Below are 14,982 nucleotides of genomic sequence, written 5' to 3'. Positions count from 1 at the left end.
ATATAGCAGGGAGACCTGAGCCTACCCTTAGGAACCCAAAGTAGTTTTCAGTGCTCCTGGTTCCCACCGGTAGGGGTCGGGGAGGAGCATCATAGTGGTTGAGCAATGCTACAAGTGTCTCTCCTCCTCTCAGTCTTCTCTCTCCTTCCCTTTCGAGCTGTATCTAACCCACTATCAAAAAAGAAAAGAGAAATGGTCACTTGAAAATGGTGGTGGGGTCTAACAGGAACCATACCCTAAGCAATAATCCTGGTGGCAAAAAACACCCAAATCAATGTGAGCAGATGATAAGAAATACTCTCCCCCAAGAGATTAGGTAACCTGTGATGGTAGGACCCCAAGTAAATACTGCATCTAGAACACATTTAAAATATGGAAACATGTTAGAAAGAAGGTCTGGGATCAGGGTTTTCATTTAAATTTAGCAAAGACTCCTCAGCTCTCACTGAAGGGTATTGGCATAGGGAATCGGAAAGTGAGTTGGGCATGTTATAAAATTGTTTGGGGGTAGCATATTGGCTTTCCAATAGTTGGTCTTGAGTTAAAAGCAAGTAGGAGAGGGAGAAAATATGGAAGTTGACTGTTATTAAATAAGCCATGACCTTTCTGGTAGATGACTGCAGAGATTGTCAGTAAGTTTTATTGTTCTAAAGAGTCTAACCATGTTTTATATATTAGTTTTCTAAGAAACCTCTAATGATATGTGCTTCTATTTCAGGAAAAAGGCATGCTTTTAAGAGTTTCCATTACTACTCAAGTTATTGGCAGACCTCAGAAAATGGCACGCATGAACTCCACTCTTTTCATTTTAGTTAGAAAGGCATGGGGGGTGGGGCGGTAGCACAGAGGGTTAAGTGCACATGGCACAAAGTACAAAGACTGGCGTAAGGATCCTGGTTCAAGCCCCCGTCTCCGCACCTGCAGGGGGGTTGCTTCACAGGTGTTGAAGCAGGTCTGCAGGTGTCCATCTTTCTCTTCCCCTCTCTGTCTTCCCCTCCTCTCTCGATTTCTGTGTCCTATCAAACAACAATGACAGCAATGACAACAACAATAATAACAATAAACAAGGGCAACAAAAGGGACAAAAGAAAAAAAAAGATAAATAAAGGCATTTAGGGCCTACCACATAGCTCACTTGAATAGGGCACTGCTTTGCTGCTCACATGACCCAGGTTTAAGTCCCACATACTCTCCCCCCCCTACACACACACACACGCACACATTAAAGGAAGCTTTAGCGCAATGGTCTCTTCCATTCTTTCTCTACCTCTCTGTCTATATAAAACAAAACAAGACAAGACATTTAAACACTATAAGCATTTATACCGATGCCAATATATCTAAATTTAACTATCCTGTATGTACTCTAAACTGTCATGGGTTTTGTTCATGGCAAGCAATAGAGGTAAGGAAGATGACATGTAAAAAACAATGGGTACTGGTAAAGCACAGATTGTACAGGGCAAAGGTAAGCAGGTTAGGGTGAACTGTTTTTTTCAGGTTACTATAATAGGGGAGAAGACCAGAACACACTCTGAGTTCAATGTCCCCTGGAACAAAGAATAGGGAATTTTTTTCTCTTTAAGTGGAAGACAGTGGGGGCGTGGGGGAATCATTAGCCTTCTGTGCTTACTAATTGGCCTTGCCTAATTAAAGAGTAGACTTCGTTATTTTTTTCATGACAGTAGGTAAGGGTTCTAACTTCATTGGGGGCTACATTTCAGTGGAATGTCTGCTAATTCCTGGAGGAAGAATGTTCACTTACACAATCAGCTAGCAGGAGGATGTTTAAAAGATAGACATCCCAGAGGGTCCAGAAAAGGATATATATATTATATATATGTATATATAATATTTATTTATATATATAAATAAATATAGATTATATATATTTATTTCAGGAAAAAAACCATATATATCCAGAAAAGGATATATATTTATTTCAGGGAAAAAAAACACACACATATATATATGAGTTTTTTTTCTGAAATAAATGTTCCAGGTAAAGGAGGACCAAGACCTAGAGTCAGAAAGAATTCTGCCTAAAGTGCATTCAAGCCAAGCAGAAAATGAAGGAATTATTGTTCAACCTTTTATGATTATAAAAATTGCCAGGAGAACCTTATATTTAACATTAATAAAATTCACCCTAGAAAGACATCTAGTGATAGGCAGCTTCTCTCTCTCCGACTCACTCTCTCTCAAGTCAAGGTACCTTGTATTCTCCTTGTTGGTTGTTGATTGGTAAGAAAATGGACATAAATGTCACCAAAATAACTCACTCGAATAGTGTACTGTTTTGCCATTTGCACAACCCTGCTTAGAACCTGGGCTCCACTGTATTGAAAGAAGCTTCAGTGCTGTGGTTTCTTTCTCTCTTTACCTCTCTGCCTTCCTATCTTTATATAAAATAAAATAAAATAAAATAAAATAAAATAAAATAAAATAAAATAAAATAAAATAAAATACTGAATTGTGGCTCACTGGGTTGAACATATATGTCACAGTACACAATGACCCACTTTAAATCCCCCAACCCCCACCTACAAGAGGGAAGCTTTACAAGTGGTGAGGCAATGCTGCAGGTGTTTCTCACCCCCCCCCCCCCCAGTAATAGTGAAATAGTGAATACAGGAAGTATTTTCTTTCCTTTTTTTTTTTTTTTGAGAGAGAGAGAGAAACACCAGAGCACACTGTTCAGCTCTGGCTTATGGTGGTATGGGGGACTGAACCTGGGACTTGGAGCCTCAGGTATGGAAGTCTGTTTGCATAGCCACTATGCTATCTGTCCTGCCCAAGAAGTAGTTTGTGTCTCAGGGCATTTATACTTTTTCTTCTCCTGATTTCTCTAAACTGAGGATCCTTTGACTATGTCAGAATTCAGCTGTATCACTTCTGACTTTTCCTAAATCCTGCTGTTCCCTTCTAACCAAGGTGTTCCCTATCACAGCATGATAACAGTGCCCTGATAGTCTTACACTTCAAGTGGATGTCATGAATCTCATGAGAATCACTCATTCTTGTCCTGCGAGAAGTACAGATCCCTACACTGCTGTTATTAATAAGGCCAGTGAAATAAATAAATAAATAAATAAAAGATGAAAGTGTCCCTAATATCTAAGCAAATCAGATGTTTGTATGTACATATAACATAAAATAGTGTTACCTAAAATTTCTTTATTCTGGTATCGAAGTCTGATATTGAAAATAAGAATTACTAGGATGAATATATAATGATCTCACTCATGGACAGAAGTTGAAAACCAAGATCTGGGGTGGGTGGGGAGGAGGGTTCAAGTCCTAAAACATGATGGCAGAGGGGCCAGTGGGGGTTGTATTGTTATATGGCAAACTGGAAAATGTTATGCATGTACAAACTATTGTATTTACTGTTGACTGTAAAGCATTAATCCTCCAATAAAGAAAAATACTGTTGACTGTAAAACATTAATCCTCCAATAAAAAAAATTAAAAAGACTCTAGGGTCGGGGGAGGGTTCGGGTCCTGGACCATGATGGCGGAGGAGGACGTAGTAGGGGTTGAATGGTTATGTGGAAAAATTGGAAATGTTAAGCATGTATAAACAATAGTATTTTACTGTCAACTGTAAATCATTAATCCCCCAAATAAAGAAATTAAAAAACATAAGAATCACTTACTTTGTTATTTTGTATCTGTATTATGACACTTTGTCATTTATAATATCCTTTTGCATATGCTAATTTATATGGGAATTTACCCAGAATTACTGCTGAAAGAGTTCTTAAGAGTAGAAAAAAAATGCCAGAGCTGTGAAGTTTGTACAGTTTCTTTACTAATGAATCATAAGCTGTCTGAAAAGGCAAGGCAGAAAAGAAAGTTAAGTTTCTCAGAATAATAAATGTCAAATAAGTAATTTAGTGGAGTGGGCAGATCTGTGACCTGGTAAGAAGGGTCCGCTGGTGGTTGACAGTAACATACTGTTGCAGAGTATCAATGAGAACCCAAGAATCTAACATGGATTTTGCTGAAATAGTTCCTAATTTACTCTCATTGTCTTTCCTGAAATTACATTTAGTCCATTAGAGAATTCTTCCTAATTAAAACATTTTCTTCTGCTTGTCACTCAGAGTTTATTTCCATTTCCTAATTGGCATGCTACAAGTAAATCATAGCATTGAAGTCAGAGTCCTCTGACCTTGATATTCCCACCTGACTTGAAATATACATTCTCTGAAGCCAGAAACAGTCACCATACACATTCCAAACCTGTTTCCTTCTACAAGAGGAAATGTGGTACAGAAAATATGATTCTAATGTTGAAGGGATGATTGATGGAGAATCCAGGTTTGAAAGACAATTCACATCAGGGTCTAGGCAGCTGCACACCTGGTTAACTTAAGCACACACATTACAGTGCACAAGGACCCAGGTTCAAGCCCCCACCTGCAGGGGTAAAGCTTCATGAGTGGGGAAGCGGTACTGCAGGTGTCTCTCTCCCTCTCTGTCTCTGGCCTTTGCTTCTCAATTTTTCTCTGTCTCTATTAAATAATAAATAAATGAGTATATATAATAGTTCAGATCATAGACTACACACAAGGAACTCAAAAGCATCCTGTCCCATCTACATGCAGTACAGAGTCCGTGCAATATCTAATTTATAGTCATTCATGATTTTAATACTCATTTATTAGGAGGGAATAAGAACCAGAGCATTACTCTGGCATATATAATGCTACCGATCCAACTCAGGATCTCATACTTGAGAGTTTAAGGCTTTATCAGCTGTTCTGCCATCCCCCATCCATGTATTTTTTTTTATTGTGGCAAATATATACAATATAAAATGCACACTGATATATACATGTATATATATATATGTACATATATATACATATATATAGTAACTACCTTAAGTGATAGAAAGTGCATTTACCATAGTATGCAACTATCAACACTATTCCGGGTTTTTTTTTTTTAATATCCAAACAGAAAATTTGTATCCTAAATAAAGCCTCACTCCCCTCTCCCTTAAGGCCCTGGAAAATATAATCTTACTTTCTGTCTCTATGAATTTGCCTGCTCTAAACTTCTCATATAAGTGGAGCCATATAGCATTTATCTTTTTTGTATCAAACATTTCACTTAACATGATTTCCAATCTAATTCATATTATAATATCTATCAGTACTTCTTTCTTTTGTGTTGAGCTAGCGTCACTGGGAGAGAGAGACTCTGGAACACGTGGCTGACCAGGAACATAATGCAATTTCCTTTATTGATCAGATACAACACCATTTATATATCTCTTTTACCAGAAGTGGCAAGTGGGAAAAGGAAATGGCTAGGAGAGGGGGTGGAGCAAAAATGAGCTTGAACATAGAAAGCTTCCATAGCAGCTGTTGCGAAGATTCTAACCAATGGGATTAAACCAATACCCTGCAGGCAGGGTGGGTCTCAGGCAAAACAGTGATTACGTAAATAGACCACAGCATCAAGCAATGCGGGGGACCTGGCGTAATGACCAACACATTTGTCATGGCTAAATGCCACTATATAGAATGAAATATATTGCTACTGCTGCTGCTGAAGTCATTTTCCTGAAGATGAGTGAGGGCAGATGAAATTTCTTTCTCATGTCTCAGAATTTCCTTCAAACTTTCAGATTGTATGTGTGTGTCTGTCTTCCAGTTCCAAGGAGGGTTTCGGGTCAGTGGAGAAGGTGGTGCTGCTCACGTTTCTCTCAGCGGTTATCCTGATGGCCATCTTAGGAAACCTGCTGGTGATGGTAGCTGTGTGCAGGGACAGGCAGCTCAGGTGAGAGCATGAGACTTGCTGGGGGAACTTAAACAATCCTTGAGCACTGGGCTGTGAATTTAGAATTTTCATTGTCCAGGGAAGTCAGGTTGGCATCATGGTAGCATCTGCAACTTGGTGGCTGAAAAGTGTTAAGATGTAAAGAAGAACAAACTGTTCAATAATCAGGAACCTAAAGGTAAGAATATAGCAGATGAAATTTGGGGTCTCCATTCTGGAAGGAAGTCTATTTTAGGTATATCCCAAGGGGCCCATGGCTTTATCAATTTTGCCTGAGTCCAACAATGTGTCCTGAAATCCCACCTCTCCAAAGCCCTGTCCCACTAGGGAAAGATAGCAACAGGCTGAAAATATGAATCAACCTGTGAACACCCATGCCCACCAGACAGAGAAGCAATTACAGAAGCCAGACCTTCCACTTCTGCTCCCCATAATGATCCTGAGTCCATAATCCCAGAGGGATAAAGAGTAGGAAAACTTCCAATGGAGGGAATGGGATAAGGAACTCTGGTAGTGGGAATTGTGTGGAATTGTAACCCTCTTATCCTATGGTGTCCTTGATCATTAAAATCAATAAAAAAAAAGATTTTAAAAAGAATTTGCATTGAAACTTGTAATTATGAAAGAAACACATTCATGGGAATGAAGTTTGAAAAAACAGAGTAAGGTAAGAAGAAATAGTTTATTGGGTAGAGAGCATGCCTTGTCATCTGTATTGCTCAAATTTAAGATCCTATACTACATGGGAGTACCACAGCATTGAAGAAAGCTCTGTTGCTGTGGTCTTTCTCTTTCTCTCTCTCTCTTTCTCTCTCATTCTCTCTTTATCACTCTTTCCTTTCTCTGTCAGTGAAACCGTAATTTCAGGTGTGGTGGAATTACACACGTACAGGGAGTCAGGCAGTAGCGCAGCGGGTTAAGCACACATGGCGCAAAGCACAAGGACCAGCATAAGGATCCCAGTTTGAGCCCCCAGCTCCCCACCTGCAGGGGAGTCACTTCACAGGGGGTGAAACAGGTCTGCAGGTGTCTATCTTTCCCTCCCCTTCTCTATCTTCCCCTCCTCTCTCCATTTCTCTCTGTCCTATCCAACAATGTCAACAATAATAAAAGAAAACAAGGGCAACAAAAGGGAAAATAAATATAAAATAATTTTTAAAAATATTAAAAAAAAGAAATTATACATGTATGAAACTCCAGTTGTATAAAAAAAGATTACATAATCTTATGTTCAACTTTGGTGTTATCTTAATGCAGATAATCTGTATAGATGTGTTGGGAGAACATCTTATCTAACCTATTCGCTTTGCCAATAGTTTAGAGAAGGGGTTTCTGACTAGGGAATGATGAAAGATTTACCCTGACAGCAATTCACATCCCTGCAGACCTTTTTAAAATGGCTAACTCATAGTACAACTTCTGTAACATCTAGGTATACAGAAATTAAATAATTGCTCATTGTTGAGGTGAAATTTACATTTAACTAAATCTCCTCTAGTTTATCTGATTAAACTCACTGGGTGAGTTTAATCACCCAGTGTTTCTGAATTTATTGATTTGGAGTGAGACCCAGACATCTATCTTTAATTATTTATTTATTTATATTTATGTAACATTTGTAAAAACCCACCAGTTGATTCTAGTGTGCTTCTGGACCAAAAGCCACTAGACCATCAAAGCTGCATTTCTAAGCATGACATGCAGCCATCCGGTGATGATGCACAGTGTGGAAGTGTGATTCTGAGACGTAGCACAAAGTGTGAAGCACTTGGCAAGATGAGTGAGGAAAATGGCAGGATTGGGCCACTACTGGGTCAGGGCAAGTGGTCTGGAAAGTGTCCTTAAGAATAACTGAAGTGAGACCTAAGGTTGGAGGACCGTTAGTGGTAGGAAGGGTGTGTCCTGTATAAGGGCAAGGATGGGGGCTTCTGCCAAAGAGGGGCTCACACCAGGCCAATGTGACCAGAGGGAGAAGCCAGAGAGGGCTCTGGATACAGGTGAGGCTGGGGAAATCAGAGGTGGTTAGACCACACAGGATATTTCCAGCCAGGTCGACAGAGGGGGAGGTGAACCTTTCAGAACACTAATTCACTTTTTGACTTCTCTTTTCTCCCCTCCCTTCTTCCATTTTTTTTTCTTCCCCATGCCCCTTTCTCTTGCTACTTTCTTCCCACCCTTTTTCCTCTGTCTCTCCCCCTTACCTCCTCCCTGACCCTTCTTCACTCAACAGGAAAATAAAAACCAATTATTTCATTGTATCTCTTGCCTTCGCTGATCTGCTGGTGTCTGTGCTGGTGATGCCCTTTGGTGCCATTGAGCTGGTTCAGGACATCTGGATTTATGGGGAGATGTTTTGTCTGGTGCGGACATCTCTAGACGTCTTGCTCACAACAGCATCAATTTTTCACCTATGCTGCATCTCTCTGGATAGGTAAGGACAGAGAAAGCTACATATTGGAGCTCTGTGCTGGAGAACAGTGACCTGGTAGCTATTGGGCCATGTCATTATTTTTACCCTAAATTGTTGGTACATGAACCAGAGAAAGCTCATCAGGAAGGGTGCCAGCCTTGTGATGCGTGTAACCCAAGTTTATACCCTGACCCCACATGAAAAAATACTAAGGCATCAGGGAAAGCTCTCTCTCTGAAAAAAAAGTCATCCTGAAGCAGTAAAATCACATGAGGTGCCACAGGGATGTTAAAAAGAAAAAGAAAAAGAAGATCAAGCTGGTTGCTCGCTCGCTCACTCATTCATTTTTCAGTCTTTGGACTTCTATTTGTTTGCCTCCAGGGTTATTACTGAGGCTGGGTGCCAGCGCTATGAATTCTACTTCTCCTGTTGGCACTTTTTTCCACTTATTTTTTATTGGAAAGGACAGAGAGAAAATAAGAGGGGAGAGAAAGAGACACCTGCAGATCTGCTTCATCACTTGTGAAGCATCCCCCCTGCAGGTGGAAAGCCAGCTGGGGGCTCAAACCCAGATCCTTGTGCTTCATATTATCTGAGTTTCATGGGGGTGCACCATCGCCTCAGCTACCACTTTTCAGTCTTTGCAAAAGGCTCCCTTTTAGAGACATCTCTAAATCCTTATATACTCAGAGATTTTCAGAGCCTGGAACCTTGCTACAAGGAATTGCCATTCTAGACATTGAAAGGTCCTAGCAAAATGTTTCTGTATTTCACAGCAATGACATGGACAAAATTCTAAGGGAAATCAGTAACAAGAATTACTAGATCTTCCCAGTGGGCAGCAGAGGGGTGTTTGGAATGATAGTGTTCTGTGAGCAAACATGATTTTCTCCTGGAAATGCATCTGCAGGATCATCTTATGTGTGTATTTAGACATAAGCATGTGACTGGAAACTCTTTCATCCTAAAACTCCTAGTGATTGTCTATATTTCATGTCTAGAATTACAGTCTTTTTGTATTATTTTGTTTTTTCACTTTGCCTTGGGGGTAGAAGGCATCTTAAAAGGATTTCCATCTTTGCCTCCATTATTAAATGGGTTGTATCAGGACTTTGCATTTTCACATTTTGCTCACTGGTGGTTAATAGTAAAAGCAGGATGCAATTTAAATGCCAGATGGTTACACAAACACATGCTACCACCCATATAGTCATATATTTGGATTTGGCTCCCAAAAGAATTCATGGAATGAAAATCATATTATCAGAATTATTAAGGACCCTTTTTATTTTATCTCTTGAGCCATCTAATAAGCCCTGCCATGTGATAGTCATTGTTTCTTTAGTGGAAGAATTGGAAAAGCAGTTGACTAAAATGAGAGATTTTGGGTTATCTAAGATATTCACCTTTCAACACTTAAATTAGAACATTTCCAGAGAATAACTCACACTAGGAAAGGTCCTTAGAGATGGAAACCAACTTCAAGAACAGCGTATTCACCTTCCATCCTGTGAGTCAGGGGCTCAGTGACTGGAATGGCAGCAGAAGGATTCTCTCTATTTATTGAGCATGTTGAGTATGAACTCTTGCTCTGCCAAGAGCATACAGTTGAGTGTGTTATGTTAAATGCTTGTGTAATGAGATGCCAGTCTACATCTAGAGATGATGATATTAACTAAACTAAACTGTTGGTTGACAGGCTGATTGAATCGTCATTTGAAACATTTGTTATTAGCCTGATTATGACAATCTGACTTCAGTGCATGAAAGATTTTTAAAGAAAGTCAGTAGTACTGTAGAAAAAAAGGTCAATATGAGAAATAGTAAAATGTAAGTAAATAGGGTGGAGAAAGGATAATAGTTGTTATACAGAAAGGATTTTATGCCTGAGGCTCCCAAGTCCCAGATTCAATTTCCTGCACCACCATAAGCAGGGTTGAACAGCGCTCTAATTGGCCTGTCATCTATCTATCTATCTATCTATCTATCTATCTATCTATCTATCATCTATCATCTATCTATCTACCTACCTATCTATCCTTATATATCTTTCTCATTAAAATAAAGCAGTTAAAAATATATTTAAAAATACAAGGAAATAGAAAATATATGGAGGGGTCTGTAGGTGGCTCACCCAGTAGAGCTTAAACTTCAACTACTTGAGAAGATGCAGGTCCAAATCCCTGGTCCCTTTCTTCCTGCAGGGAGGAAGCTTCACAAGCCATGAACCTCAATGCCCCTGCTTTCTATGTCTTTCTCTTTCTCACCCTTTATCTAGAGGAATGAAAAGAAATGACCTCTCAGAGTGCTGGAGTTGTGCAGTACTGAGCCCCAGTGATAACACTGGTGGCAAAATAAAAAGTTAAACACACACATACACACACACACACACACACACACACACACACACACATCTTCTGCAGGGTTGTCTGTGTATGATTATGACCAAAGTGTGTGGTGAGAGCAAAGGTATCATAGGAAGCAGAAGACAAAGTTTGTGTGGAGAGTGGGCAGTTGGCAATAGCCTTGTGGTTTGGGCAGAATATGAAAGTCTGTACTTATTTTTCTGATGTGGTCTATTTACTCTGGATAACCCTAAGAGAAGGACTGAAAGTTCCCTAGTAGACTGGCTTCAGAGTCCAGATGATTCATCAGGTTCTTCTGAAATTAAGAAACTTTCCCTAAGTGGACTGGAGTTGTCCTGAAGCAATGTGCCTTGGTCATTGAGACTGTCTGCATTAGAACTGGAGAGACCTGGGTTCCAACACCAGCTCTGTCAATTTTTAGCTCCAAGAATGGCCAAAACTTGCTAACCTATATTGATCCCAGTGTCATCTCTAAAACTGGTAGCCATAGAATTGACTGTCTAAATAGTGAATAGACTGCAGTTGGGATTAAATTGGATAATGCAAACACAACACTGATCCAGTTAATGGACTGATCTGTTAATGGACATTAATTTCAGTTTCTTGTAACTGTTCATAAAACCCAGACTCTTAGCAAGTTGGGACACTTACTCAGTAAGCAGTTACATCATGCAAAATTCAGGGAATATTTCTTTTTGTTTAAATTTATTTAGTTAGTTGATAGAGAGAAATCAAGAGGGAAAGAGTAGATAAAGAGGGAGACAGAAAGATAAACACCTACAGCACTGCTTCATCACTCAAGAAGCTTCCTGATGGTGGGGGTTGGGGGTTTGAATCTCTGTATTAATAACACATGCAATCAACCAAATGTGTCACTACCTGGTCTGCAGTTTTTCCTTCCTAAATAGATCCTAGTCTAGTTCTCCTTATCTATCATAACATCCTAATCAAACCTCAAGTCATCTCTGCTATAAGTCACTATGACAGCTTTCTAATATCATCATGTTAGATTTTTTTCAACTTATATGATCTTGAAAACAATCTTTTGATAATACATTTGTAACTTTATAGCTCTTTACTTAAAACCTATAAGTAGATGAGAAATTGTACCCATATGTCAGTAACTGTACTGGCAAAAACTGTACTGTAGTGCCACAATAAAATGATAAAGGAAAAAACTAATAAACTTTCCAATGGCTATTTGTTGCACATTGGGTCAGTAACAATCATTTTATTTTATTATTTTTTTAAATTTATTTTTTTATTTAAGAAAGGATAACTTAACAAAACCATAGGGTAGGAGGGGTACAACTCCACACAATTCCCACCACCCAATCTCCATATCCCATCCCCTCCCCTGATAGCTTTCCCATTCTTTGTCCCTCTGGGAGCATGGGCCCAGGGTCCTTGTGGGTTGCAGAAGGTGGAAGGTCTGGCTTCTGTAATTGCTTCCCCACTGAACATGGATGTTGACTGGTCAGTCCATACTCCCAGTCTGCCTCTCTCTTTCCCTAGTAGGGTGGTCTCTGAGGCGGAACTCCAGGACACATTGGTGTGGTCTTCAGTCCAGAGAAGCCTGGCCAGCATCCTGATGGCATCTGGCACCTGGTGGCTGAAAAGAGATTTAACATACAAAGCCAAACAAATTGTTGAGCAATCATGGACCCAAAGGTTGGAATAGTGGAGAGGAAGTGTTGGGTGGGGGTACTCACTGCAAACTCTAGTGTACTTCTGCTTTCAGGTATATATTTTGCACTAGTTTATGGATACATGTGAACATATGCTCTCTCTCACAGAATCTGGTGTATATCTAGGGTTTGGGACTTTGTTAGAAAGTGATTCACCTGGGATGGAATTAGAAAATACTATGAAAGGAAAGGTCTCACCCAAGTAATGAAGTTGAAGGGCTGTCATTCCACACCTGAAGTCTCTGGACACAGTCTGAGCTGAAACGTGTTGAGGTGGCAATCGTTGCATTGATTAGGTTGCGATCAGCAGATGCAATATTATTTGATATGGATTGGGAGAGGCATGCGGGAAAGTGGGCCCTATCATAAGGTTCCAGGACTGGGGGAAATATAGGCTCCATAGTGGAGATGTGAGGTTCCTGCTGTCTTAGGGTTCAAGACAATGGATAGTTATTGTTATCATCACATTATTTGGTAATTGGGTTAAGTTTGAAAAGTCCTTTTGTTAGGGTTTTCTGTATAGTACCCAGTATCTTGTATATAGCTGTGCCACCAGTTGCTTCTGATCTACTTGGTCTAGGCTTTTGAGGGAGTCCGCATATCAAATACACAGCCTATATATTAAAGACTCAGTCTGTGTTTTACAAACTTCGAGACATACAATTAATTTTACCCCTCTCATATTAATTAACTAGTGATTTATATGACTACACTTTACTAAGAGTGTACATAAACACCATTCCCACCACCAAAAGACTGTGTCCCATCCCACCCATCCACCCCCACCCCCCACCAGCCCAGGAATCCACATGTCTACCCCTCACCACAGGGTTTTTACTTTGGTGCCCTACTTCCAATTTAGTCAGATCCTGCTTTTAGTTTCCCTTTCAGATCTTCTTTCTCAACTTCTATTGATGAGTGGGCTCATCCCATACTCATCTTTGTCTTTCTGACTTAGCTCACTTAACATAATTCCTTCTAGCTCTGTCCAAGATGGCTAAGAGAAGGTGGGTTCATTGTTCTTGATAGCTGCATAGTATTCCATTGTGTATATATACCACAGCTCTCTCAGCCACTCATCTGTTGTTGGGCATCTGGGTTGCTTCCAGGTTTTAGCTATTATGAATTGTGCTGCTATGAACATAGGAGTACACACCTCTTTTGGTTGGGTGTTATGGAGTCCTTGGGGTAGATCCCCAGTAGAGGAATTACTGGATCATATGAAAGGTCCATGTCTAGCCTTCTGAGAGTTCTCCAGACTGCTGTCCACAGAGGCTGGACCAATTTACACTCCCACCAGCAATGCAAAAGGGTTTCTCTGTCCCCACAGCCTCTCCAGCATTTGTTGCTGCTGTCCTTTTTGATGTATGCCATTCTTACAGGAGTGAGGTAGTATCTCAATGTTGTCTTAATTTGCATTTCTCTGACAATCAGTGACCTGGAGCAGTTTTTCATATGTTTTTTATCCTTTTGGATCTCCTCCTTAGTGAATGTTTTGTTCATATCCTCTGCCCATTTTTGGATGGGGTCATTTGCTTTTTTGGTGCTAAGTTTGCTGAGCTCTTTGTACATTTTGGTGATTAGTTTCTTGTCTGATGTATGTCATGTGAAGATCTTTTCCCATTCTCTGAGGGGTCTCTTTGTTTGTTTAATAGTTTCTTTGGATGTGCAGAAGCTTTTCAATTTGATGTAGTCCCATTGTTTTGTTTCTGCTTTAGTCTTCCTTGCAATTGGGTTTATTTCATCAAAGATGTCCTTGAGGTTTAGGTGGGAAAGTGTTTTACCAATGTTTTCCTCTAAGTATTTGATTGTTTCTGGTCTGACATCTAGGTCTTTGATCCATTTGGAGTTGATGTTTGTTTCTGGCAAGACAAAGTGGTTCAATTTCATTCTTCTGCATGTTTCAACCCAGTTTTCCCAGCACCATTTACTGAAGAGAGCCTCCTTCTTCCACTTAATACCCTGGGCTCCCTTATCAAAGATTAGATGTCCATAGATGTGGGGATTTATTTCTGGGCTTTCAATTCTGTCCCACTGGTCTGTGTGCCTATTTTTGTTCCAGTACCATGCTGTTTTGATGATGATGGCTTTATAATATAGTTTCAGGTCTGGGAGTGTGTTGCCTCCATTTCTGTTTCTTTTCCTCAAGATGCTTTTGGCAATTCTAGGTGTTTTCATGTTCCAGATAAATGATTGTAGTGTTTGTTCTATTCTCTTAAAGAAGCTTGGTGGAACTTTGGTGGGTATTGCATTAAATTTGTATATTCTGGGGAGAATATTCATTTTGATAATATTTATTCTTCCAATCCATGAGCATGGGATGTCTTTCCATTTCTTGGTATCAGTTTCTATTTCCTTGAGTAGCGACTCATAGTTTTCAGTATACAAGTCTTTCACTTCTTTGGTCAACTTTATTTCTAGGTATTTTATTGATTTTGCTGAAACAGTAAATGGGAGTAATATCTGGATTTCTTCTTCTTCAGATTTAGTGTTTGCATAAAGAAATGACACTGATTTTTGTACATTGATTTTGTAGTCTGGCACCTTGCTATATTGCCTAATAATTTCCAGTAGTTTTCTGCTGGATTCTTTAGGTTTTTCTATGTATACTATCATATCATCTGCAAATAGGGAGAGCTTGACTTCTTCCCTTCCAATGTATACCAAAAGTAGATAGGGACACAACAAAAAAGGAAAACTACAGACCAATATGTCTGATGAA

At 39.6% G+C, this 14,982-nt stretch overlaps 1 protein-coding gene across 1 annotated transcript in view; it reads left to right on the top strand.

Moving 5' to 3' along the window:
* The window catches only part of HTR4 (5-hydroxytryptamine receptor 4), a 218,111-nt gene that overhangs the window by 114,115 nt on the left and 89,014 nt on the right, over positions 1–14,982 (top strand). The window contains exons 3-4 of the mRNA XM_060180702.1: positions 5,671–5,796; positions 8,027–8,227. Coding sequence (XP_060036685.1) covers positions 5,671–5,796; positions 8,027–8,227 — 327 coding nt within the window. The remainder of the gene's footprint in view (positions 1–5,670; positions 5,797–8,026; positions 8,228–14,982) is intronic.

This window comes from Erinaceus europaeus, chromosome 2 (assembly GCF_950295315.1).
Source record: "Erinaceus europaeus chromosome 2, mEriEur2.1, whole genome shotgun sequence".
NCBI lineage: Eukaryota > Metazoa > Chordata > Mammalia > Eulipotyphla > Erinaceidae > Erinaceus > Erinaceus europaeus.
This window is presented reverse-complemented; position numbering and strand designations above follow the sequence as displayed.